This window comes from Pollicipes pollicipes, unplaced genomic scaffold (genome assembly GCF_011947565.3).
Source record: "Pollicipes pollicipes isolate AB1234 unplaced genomic scaffold, Ppol_2.1 Scaffold_6052;HRSCAF=7182_pilon_pilon_pilon, whole genome shotgun sequence".
Classification (NCBI taxonomy): domain Eukaryota; kingdom Metazoa; phylum Arthropoda; class Thecostraca; order Pollicipedomorpha; family Pollicipedidae; genus Pollicipes; species Pollicipes pollicipes.
Window position 1 is genome coordinate 7046123 of NW_023596805.1, and position 10991 is coordinate 7057113.

At 53.1% G+C, this 10991-nt stretch overlaps 1 protein-coding gene across 3 annotated transcripts; it reads left to right on the top strand.

Annotated features, from left to right (window-relative positions):
• Positions 1–3848: 3848 nt before the first annotated feature.
• Positions 3849–10350, top strand: LOC119104639 (growth hormone-inducible transmembrane protein). 3 transcript variants are annotated; one of them, XM_037228355.1, is made up of 8 exons: positions 3849–3934; positions 5183–5373; positions 6005–6116; positions 6688–6829; positions 8023–8198; positions 8533–8654; positions 9060–9231; positions 9482–10350. In XM_037228355.1, the coding sequence occupies exons 2-8, from the start codon at positions 5196–5198 to the stop codon at positions 9564–9566; spliced, it is 987 nt and encodes a 328-aa protein (XP_037084250.1). In that variant the 5' UTR covers positions 3849–3934; positions 5183–5195; the 3' UTR covers positions 9567–10350. The 3 variants fall into 3 exon arrangements, with proteins under 3 accessions (XP_037084250.1, XP_037084252.1, XP_037084253.1); XM_037228357.1 differs by having other exon boundaries at positions 5186–5373; XM_037228358.1 differs by having other exon boundaries at positions 3859–3934; positions 5169–5373.
• Positions 10351–10991: the final 641 nt, after the last annotated feature.

Below are 10991 nucleotides of genomic sequence, written 5' to 3' on the forward strand. Positions count from 1 at the left end.
GCGCGTCACCTCGGTGTTAAAGCGGGGCGATCAATCAGACCTGAACAACTTCCGGCTCATTTCTATTCTCTCTGCACTGTCGAAAATTGCCGAGAAGGTCGTCTGCTCGCAGCTCACTTCTTCCTTTTTGACATCCATGTACTAACGCCAACGCAATGTGCTTACCGTCCACGCCTTTCGACGGAGGACACTCTGGTCAACGCTGTCGAATGGCTGGCAGAGGCTGTCGACATCTGCGGAGAGCCTCCGGGTTCACTCTTCCCAGTATGAAATCCGGAGTACCAATCGTATCAGAGTCGAAATTCCTGACGAATTGCAACAATTCCAACACTGTCCGCGTTGGAAACAACGGAGCGGCGATCAAAGTACTTAGCTTAATTGCCTTCAGTGGCTTTCCTCCGACTGCGTAATGATTGCAAACTCCCTGGATTTATTGATTGCTCGTCATTTGTGTTGTGTGTGTTGTGTTGTGTCGTGTTGCTTTTTGCTTCACTGTTATGTGAGTTGTGTTGTGTTGCTGTGTGTTGTGTGTGTGTCGTGTGTGTTGTGTTGTGTTGTGTCGTGTATGTTGTGTTGTGTGTGTGCGTGTGTGTGTGCCGTGTTGTGTCGTGTTGTGTCGTGTGTGTTGTGTTGTATTGTGTGTGGTGTGTTGTGTTGCTTGTTCTGCTTCCTTGGTGACACCTCAGGCGGTCTGTTTGCTGCATTTCCCGGCCGCCAGTGTGTCAGAGAGGTCACCCGTGTTCAACAGAGATGCCGGCCGTGTCGCAGTTTCGCCCGGCTCTGCTGGCGCCTCTAGCTGGTCTGGTGGTGCTTTCCAGTTGGGTCGAGCACCAGCTGCCCGAGGCCCCGCTGGCTGCCACTGTTCTATCGGAGACTGTCGCTGCGAGCCGGGTGCAGTGCGCTCGCCTCTGCCTCGGCGACACCAGCTGCACGAGGCCCCGCCGTGCGCCACCGTTCTATCGGAGATCGTCACTACGAGCCGGGTGCAGTGCGCTCGCCGCTGCCTCGGCGACACCAGCTGCACCCACTGGGCCTTCCAGCGGTCGAGCGGCGCGCGTCGGCAGTGCCTCCTGCGCAGCGTCCACGTGCAAGCGAACGCTGTGGCAGAGGCCATCTTCTTCAGCTGAGAAGCCCCAGCCGGGCAACAGAGCTTCCCAAACATGAGCAAGCTCCTCCGCCACCACGCCGGGGCCATTACTGGAACGCAAATCCTGGACCAGTGTCTGCTGGACAACCAGCAAACCTCGCCGGCCGTCCCAGAGTCAGAAGAAGAACGCCAGATGATGATCGCGCAATGAAGGGTATCGGTGTGCGCTTGGGCATCCGGGAAACGGACACAAATGAAGTTTAAGAGGACTTCTTCGGCCGGGCGATAAGCACGAAAGGGTTAAAGGGCTAAAGGGCGCTAAACCTCAAAAGGCTTCGTGGCTGCACCCCACCAACTCGTATTCGTCAGACTTACCGTGTGTCCGGATGCTGGGTCACAAGCTGCTTGACCTGAACGCCTGCTACCCTGAACACCCCTACCTTTGCTTGTATGAACTATATTAGTGGGCGCAGGCGGACCACGGTGGCGGTGAACCGGTTTATTCGATCTACCGATCCGTTTAGGGTCGGAACTCCGAGTTTCGTCGTTGGCTGATGTCTGTAATATGTCAGGTGTTCGTGTTTGCAGTGAAAAATTGATTAAGTTCCACGCGTTATACTGCTCTTCATCATATTTCAGCCAAGCTTGCGCTGTATTTGTCTGCCCTCTAGCCATGGACAACTGCCACATGTGTGTGTGTATGCCTGGATCATGTACAAAACAGATTCGTGTACTCGGACGGCATTTGAGAACCTTCAATCTTCCTCCTACCATGCCCCTTTCTCGCTACACGGAGTTTTATTATTTCGCGGCTTCGTTTGCATGCAGTGATGATTACGATATCTCTTGCGATGTTGTTTCATAGAATTCATCCGATCCTTTTATGGATTTCTTTCATTTATTATGGATTTAATAAATGCATTTCTGAAACAGGGGCTCGCGCGAAGGAATGGTCGTTGGTTGGTCTCTACCGGCCTATCGTGAAATTCCAGGCCCACGGGAGAACATGGTGGCGAACGTTTGACGTGCCGCAATGCTGGGCACGGTCTATGCTGCCCTCTGACGTCACCTGACCTCTAGAGCGGCTGATGCCACCGACCGCAGGACAACCCTGTCCAGGGCAAATGACCAGCGCCCAAAGCGACCCGAACCCATCCCACCACATGAGGGTGAAATGAAAGGCAAACCCCCAACCGAGCAATGGGCAATGGCAGCCCCATCGTACCGGGCAAAGCAGTATATTCATGTTAATTTTGTATCATTTGCATTTTGTACAGCTGATACCTTGTCCTTGATGCAACTGACATCTTGATACAAGTGAGTTCCCCGTCCGTTGTACCGGCGTTTGACGTTGAATGGTGGCCTTGAGAGGTTAGGACTTTTTGATGGACGCTAGTTCTTTCTGTGGTGAATTTTCTGGCATTTACAAGCTTAAAATCGGCCGGTAATTTTGGGGTGATACGGAGCTCCCCGTCCTTCGAACCCATGCTTGACCTTAAAGGGTGACCTTAAGAACTCACAACTTTTTCATCCATTTTTTCAACGAGTCCATCAACTCGTTGTCTTCTGCCGGGTGTTTCTGCATCAATATCCTCGAAATTATCTAGGAAATAAATTGTTGCCTGTAACTTATTTCCCGTTTCCATGCCATGAGCCATACAACGCGATTTGCGTTTACGAACACAAAATAGATGCAGTGGTCATCAACTCACGACCGTAGGTGGCGATACGCGGCGGTCGGCTCCTAGGGATGGTTGGAGTTTATTCGGCATTCAATTCGACAGCATTCATTCATATTATTCAGCATTCAAGTTGGTGGTCAATTGCACACTATTGAACCCAGAGTGGGAGACTTTGAAGGGGGGGGGGGCGGGAAATATTTCTCGTGCCTATCCGTAATAACTGGGCTCTGTTCAATTGCAGCGAATTCTTGATATCTGCCCGAGTTTGGTTCATCAATACTCTGTAGTCAAGGATATTTGTTCATTGATGTTTGGATGCATCCATGATAATAGGTCTTCGTGGCACCTGAACATTCAGGGTTCCGTCCTGTTACTTGTAAGCAAAATGTGACTTTTTCAACTAGGAACCCCTTGCCGACACAGGTTACCCTGCTGAATACTCTGTGCCTAGATACAGGGAGTCACATTGTGTCAGGGGTCACGGACAACGAAGGAGGCCTTTGGAAACAAAGGTAGCCGCCGACCTTGTACCTCTTTCCTAAAGGAGCTAAGTTGTTTCCCAAATCCCCAGCTCCCCAGGGTCCATGCCGCCTCAGAGCCAACTGCTATGATCGTTTTTGCCGGTAGGCTGAATATCCTAGTTGCAAATTAGGCCGGGGAAAACAGGTTCTCACCATCTTTTTCGGTGTGACTCATCCAATCTTGAAAAATGTTTAACTCGGTTATTTTTAATTTATTTTCGCTGCCCGGTTGATAGGGAGCCGTATTTCACAAATTTGGAGGATAGTTGGAGCTGTTTCTGGTCAAGCAAGGTGAACCACTGGTACCATAGAGATCAACTAGTTGTCTTTTTCTGTGATAGACAATGCAAAGCGAGTGAAAATGTCTTGACGTGAGGTAAAATATGAGCAGAAAAGGGATTGCACAAAAGGAGGTGATTTTATCATGAATAATCTAAAAAATATCCAGGAAATAAATAATTGCCCGTAACTTATTTCTCGTTTTCATGCCGAGAACCTCCTAGAACCATATTACGCAATTCGCGTTAACGAATACAAAATAGACGCAGTGGCAGTCAATTCACGACCGCGGGGGGAGGCAAACGACGTTCGGCCCCGGAAGGTGGTTGCTGTGGCTGCGCAATCCGAGGCCCATATTGTTATTGGTAGGTATGGAGTATATGTAACGTCGTCATTTTTATTAATCCAGTAGACGGATCGCGAACAAACTGATACTGGGGTCGCGTCTTTGGCAGCTGTGCACCGTCACAGAGCCAGAGATAGAAAATAATGGTGGTGTTTGGAGCATTACTTCACAGTGCTAGTTACCAACATGTTTTGTCTGCAGTGACTCACTTCCACTGTTATTGAATCTTGACTCTTGTACAAGGAATTGGTTGGCATCTATATAAGTCAGCTTGAAAAAGAGGGAGTATGTATTGCACTATTTTCTAGTGGGGCATGGCATTGATAGAAGTCATGGTGGCAGATGTCAGTCTCATCACATCAGAAGTCTGCTGGAGCCATGTGTATCTGCCTGAAAATTAACAGCAGGTTGAATTTAAGGCCAATCAGTGGATTATTGCAGAAGTGGTTTCTGCTTGGTGAGGCTGCACCAGACCACATGACTTAGTTCTGTTACATAATGATGCCTGTGAGATGCTTACTGTTTAGACATTCCTAACATTGAGCATATCATGCTTCTAGCCATGTGTATCTGCCCAAAAATTTACAACAGATATAACTGAAGGCCAATCAGTAGGTTATCTCAGAGGTAGTTTTTGTTTGGTGAGGCTAGGCAACATATGATTTGGTTGTGTTACATGAGGATGCTGTTGATATGCTTACTGTTATAAAGTTTTGGATGCAAGGCATGTAGTACATGGTACATGCAGTACTGAACACCAGAAAAAATTGCCTCCTTGGCTGCCATGGTAGAGCAATGACATAATCATTGCATGGTTTTCACACTAGGCAAAATGTATGGTATTTGGGGTGAGGATGAATGCAACCAGTTTTGTACATGTTCTGTATTTAAGGCCCTTCTAAAGCACTTAACTGAAGGTACAAATTCACCAGTTAGATGTAGCTAACATCAGTTTTTGCACCAAGTTTGTGTTTTGAGGTCCTTGCAAAAGCCACTGCACTATGGGAGAACACTTGGCATTAGATTTGTGGCAGCACATGTTTATCCTCAGTGTGGGAATGCAGGAATATGTATAATCTAACCAGCATAATTTTTCACTGCATCTTTGCAGTGTGATGCTGATGTGCAATGTGATGTATGGTGATGGTGAGTGATGATGCTGATGATGATGATTGTGATATGAATGGTGCTGTGGACCAGAGCCAACAAGTCTCCCCACCACACCTGCCATTCTTGCCCCCTCTCGACCTCAGCTTGCCCTCATCAGCAGGAGCTTCACTATGCTGCTGTCCCGTGTGACCCTGCTGGTGGCGCCACCTGGGCTGGCCCGCTCCGCCGGCCGGCTCCAGTGGGCGCCGCGCCGCCTGCTCTCCAACGAAGGCCGCTCAACATTCACGCGCCGCGCCACCCGCCGCGCCACGCTGAAGGAGCAGGCGATGGCGCCGGCTGGGGAGGGAGGTGGGTCATGGTGGGGGAGATGAGTCATGGTAAGGGAGGTAGGCCATGGTGGGAGTGAGGGGGGTCATGTTGGGGAAGGTGAGTCAAGGAGGTAGGCCAGGGATGGAGGCCAGTTCACTGCAAGCATGCTGACTGTGTGCCAATGGGGTGAGGTGGGTAGCAGTGGGTGCAGGTGGGCACTTCCGTCGCGTTCGTGGTGCGCTTACCTTGCTCCCAGTGAGAGCTCGTTTTTGGTCGAGATGTGTGCGTGTGTATCATCTTTGCCCGTTCCGCATGTACTGGCTATGTGTGTGGAACATGGAAGGCTGCAAGGAAATATCCCCATGTAAATCAGGCTTTGTTTTGCACAGTTTTCCAAAGGTTTGTTTTTCACGTGTTCCGGCTTTAAAAGTCGTTTGCAGGTTAGGTTGTCATGGGGAAGGGGGTGTGAAATAAGTCCGACGCAGACCAGAGAAAAGTGGCAAGACTAACCCCGCCACATCCCGAACACCGATTTCTCCGGATTTTCGGCCCACCGTCTGAAAGTGTGTTTCTGAGGAAGGGGGGGGGGGGGGGGAGCTGGCGCTCATCAGCTAACCAGCACAGTACACCGCTGCCCCGATGACACGTGTAACGCGCTGGTCCTCCGCAGCGTTCACGGCCGGCCGGGGCCTGGTGGCTGGAGCCTCCGTGGTGGGGATCGGCGCTCTCTGCTACTACGGCGCCGGCCTCTCCAGCGAAATGGGCGCCATCGACCGCGCCGTGTGAGTACCTGCTTGAGGTCACCGAGTGTGTGATCTTACATATATGACGACTACGTGACCTTAGGTCACCAAGGGTGTGATCTTACGGGTGTGACGAGCACTTAAGTGCCCGACTTGAGGTTTCCGAGGGTGTGGCCTTACGAATGTGACGAACACCTGACCTCAGGATGTGAGCTTATTTATGTGACAAGCTTCTGACATGAGATCACCGAGGGCCCGATCTTGGGCCCTCGGTGGCGTGGAGATTCGGGCTCAGACCCTGAGCTAAGGTTCTCAGGTGGTGCCCAGGTGAAGGCGCTAACTGAGAACCGTGGCTCAGGGTTCTCAGGTACCACCTGAGAACCGTAGCCATGCCGTCTACAGTTGCGAAGCAGCTCTCGGTTGGAGGACGTGACATAGCACAATGACCCCGGCAGTGGACGCGCTCACATCACAAATCGAGACCGCACACGGGGAAGCAAGCTTCACTGTATAGAGCCAAGCCACCGAATGTCTGGTACATGACCTTGTTCAATATGACATGATCTGATAGGCCCTGACCTGGTGTGACCTGACATTGTCACCGCCGCAGGATGTGGCCGGACTACGTGCGCGAGCGTGTCAAGGCCACCTACCTGTACTTCGGCTCCAGTGTGGCGGTGACGGCCGCTTCTGCCGCCGCCATCTTCCGCTCCCCGGCCATGATGCGTCTCGTCACCAAGAACAGCTGGCTGGTATGGGGGCGGGCTCCGCGCTGGTGATGGGAGCTGGTGTTGGTGACGGGAGCTGGTGCTGATGATGAGAGTTGGTGTTGGTGACGGGAGCTGGTGGTGATGACGAGAGCTGGTGCTGGTCACGGGGCTGGTGCTGGTGATGGGAACTGGTGCTGGTGATGAGAGGTGGTGGTGGTGGTTGGGGCTAGTGCTGGGGTGTTGGGGACTGGTGCTGGCGACGGGAGCTGGTGCTGGTGATGGGAGCTGGTGTTGGTGATGGGAGGTGGTGGTGGTAATGGGAGCTGGCGGTGGTGGTGGTGGTGGGAGCTGGTGGTGGTGGTGGGAGCTGGTGGTGGCAACAAGAGCTATTGGTGATGGGAGCTGGCAATGGTGGTGGGAGCTGGTGGTGGTGATGGGAGCTGGTGCTGGTGATGGGTGCCGTGGATGGGTGCTGATGATGGGAGCTGGTGATGGGAGCTAGTGGTGGTGGTGGTGGTGGTGATGGATGGTCTGGTTGTTCAGTGATGCTTCTGGTGCATGCATGTCACATGTGGTCATGGGCTGAGAATGCTTCACTTGGCTAATGTGTGGAACATGATATATAGTGCATGCATGATAATGTGATGCTTATATGATGCTACAGAACATGCTATATGCCACCTATTTAGATCAGATTTGCGTGATGTGGTTCTTAGTGGGATGCTATTTGTTCATCGCCCTTTTATGGTCCTTTGTCTGAGTGTTCCACTTATGTGGTTCTAATGGAAGACTGTGATCTGATGAAGCCGACCCGACCTGACCCTGACCTCCTCCCGGCGGACGACTTGCTTTCCGCTCGCGGCTGTCATAGAGTCAGTGACTTGCCTTTGGCTTGACCTTGACCGGCGCCCATCCGGCGGGCAACCTGACCGTGATCGGCTCGGGGGTTGGCTACTCATTCGCTGCCATGATCCGTTCAGTTAATCTGACCCTGTTCCGTTTCTGACCGTCGTCCCGCGAGCAGACAGACCGGTAACCGCTGTGCTCCACGCTCCCATCATGGTCATTGCGGTTAAATCTGACCTTGACCTGACCGTTGCCCTGCGTGCAGAGCCGGGAAGTGCTCTGCTCCATACTCGTCTAAACTGTGTCCATACTGTGACCTCTCTATGACCTCTATACGACCAAGGTCGGTTAAATCTGACCTTGACGTGGTCTTGACCGGCGTGCGGCAGGCTATCGGTGCCACTTTCGCCGCCATGATCGGGTCGGGCATGCTGCTGCGCTCGATCCCGTACGAGCCGGGCTTCGGCACCAAGCAGCTGGCCTGGATGCTGCACTGCGGCGTGATCGGCGCAGTGATCGCGCCGCTCGCCATGCTCGGCGGTCCGCTGCTCATCAGAGCCGCCTGGTGAGCGACACGGCAGCTTGGAGTGCACGCTGCCGTCGATAGAGGCTTTGCCACGACTTTATGCGTTGCCGCTGTTCGTTGTGTCGCGGATCGTTGCATGCTTGCTGTGGATGAGAGGACGGTATGGATCACGGCCAGAAGTTCTGCTGCTCTTGCCACTGTTTAGGTGTTACCTATGCCTAGATTGTAGCTTTTGAGTCGGGTTTTGAATCCAATGTGTACGTGACGTCTGCGTCGCGTGATAGGTCTACATGATCTCTTTACGACCCGTGCAGGTGCACGGCCGGCGTGATGGGTCCATGACCTCCGTTTGACCTCTATACGATCTGTGCAGGTACACGGCCGGCGTGGTGGGCGGTCTGTCCGCTGTGGCGGTCTGCGCGCCAAGTGACAAGTTCCTCTACATGGGAGGGCCTCTGGCTATTGGCCTTGGCGTCGTCTTCTGCGCCTCTGTCGGTGAGTTTTGTGTGGCGTGCAGCTCGGGACGCTAGGCGGTCGGCTTCGACGTCTGTGAAGATCTCGATCCAGGGTTGGGTCATTGTTCATCGGCGCTATTTCAACCAGGATGTGGCCAGAGGCCACGGTTATGACGTCACTGGAAACCGGCGTGGTGGGTGGTCTATAGTCAAACATTGCCACAAGTTTGTTTAAAGATTTCAGTAGTTATCGTAACGAACGGGTGACTAAGATGATTATTACGATTTTTGCAACTTGGTGATTTTGATATATGAGTATTATCGTTCTTGCAAGTGTTGTGCAAAAACGTGCTATTGTTAGAGCAAATGTCATTGTTACAATTAAGCATCATACCTTCAGCTACCATCTCGAACACCATCATCACAATCATTTCGATGTCGGCAGGCTCCATGTTCCTGCCGCCGACGACGGCGCTGGGTGCCGGTCTGTACTCGCTCTCCATCTACGGCGGCCTGGTGCTGTTCAGCATGATGCTGCTGTACGACACGCAGCGTATCGTGAAGAAGGCCGAGATGCACCCCGTGATCGCCCAGCGGCCGTTCGACCCCGTCAACGCGTGAGTACTGCCGACGACACGCGGAAGGACCGGCGGCACAGCGTGGCTCTCCCTTAGCGATTGAACCGGTGCTGTCTGCCGTTCCCGTGCGGGTGATTGGCTGGTTTCTGGGGCTGGTTTCACCACTGTCGGTCGAAGGTCAAACCGTGCAGCCATTGTTCATGGCTGGCAGCGCCCGTGGTACGCAGTTTGTCGTGTCAGACAGCCAGCTGGCCGTGCAGGGTTAAGTCTGACGCCGCTTCGTCCACAGCTCCGTCTCCATCTACCTGGACACCATCAACATCTTCATGCGGATCGCGATGATTCTGGCTGGCGGTGGCGGCCGGAGGAAGTGAGCCTGGTTCACTGGGCAGAAGAGCTGGCGGCCTTTGATTGGCTGCCCCAAGATCTGGGTTGCGTCTGATTGGTCGCATCAAGCACGGGCCGCGGCTGATTGGTGGCGCCGAGAACACTTTCACCGGATTGGCTGCGCGGAGAGAGCAGTCGCATCTTATTGGCTGTGCCGTGTTAGGCCGAGCTGCCTCGGCAGGAGCGTGTGGCCGGATTGGCCGAGATCGTCGCGGGGGGCGGGGCCTGCGCTGACGCTGGCCATTCTTGCCGGGCCGTCAGAGGGGCCCCGCCCTGAACTACGACGGCATGCGACCGTCACATGAGGCTCGGTGGCCTGGGATGTGGCTCGATGGCAGGATACCCCTCCCCCTGCGTTGCCGGACCCTGCGGCCAGACTGTCTCTGCGGCGCTTCGCTACCGAAACGGGTGTATTATGAAGTGGTCATCATTATACAACTGGGACAGTGCGATTTCTTCTTCGTCTTTTTTTGTTATGATCGGAGTGCTTCAGCCAAAATTATCGCGCGCTGTGTAAACCGTCGCAGCGTTTGCGAGAGGCTGGACGGAGGGCGGTGTCCGTGAGACACGGATCGTGGTGTTAATTGTCCATGCAAGTGTCGTCACGCACGTCCACTGCGGGGACGCCAACGCCGTAAATTGAGGCAAACTGCGCACTGTCGTCACCTCCCACTAAACGATGAGGAGCCGCGGGCGCGTGCCCAGCGTTAAGTGGAACGGGTTGCTGTCGCGACCCATCGAAATAAACCGTGAGTCAGGTGTGGACGATCACTGGCTGTTGTTCACGTCGTCGCGAGCCTGGGTGAGCTGCATTTGCTGACCTGCGAGAACGGCACTAGATGGAATGCAAAACTCCACCTATCATCAGCGGCAGGAGATGAGCATCGGTTTTAGCGTTCGCTTCAACTGCGTGTCCTTTGTGGTTGAAGTCCAGGTTCGAAGACGGGTAGGCAGTAAGCACCCCAGCGTTAAAGTAGCGAAATGGGTCAACAGGCGGGTAGATACACAAATGTTTTGTCGCGCACGGACCGGAAAGGATAGCAAATTAGCTTTAATCATGCATCAGTAGAAAGGTAGCTGGGTATCCGTGCTGAAACTCCGCCCGTGTCCCCGCTGGGTAACTGCTGAATGGAACCAGATTTTAGCTATCAAGTTATTAAAGTCGGTTTTTGCCATCGGGCTACACCGCTGAAATTTGCAAGCGCCTAAAGTCAATACGTTTACGCTTGCAGACAAGTTAACACAAAAACATGCGTTTTTGCCAGCTGAGAGGAGTTTTACAGGGAAGCGTAATGTGTTCGCAGGCCCTATCAGTAAACATGAGGTCAAACTATAAGCTGTGTGTGGCAGGGCGCTTTTGTAGCGCCTCTGCTCTGAAGAGGCTCGTGCATGTGTTGGCGCATCAAAAAAAA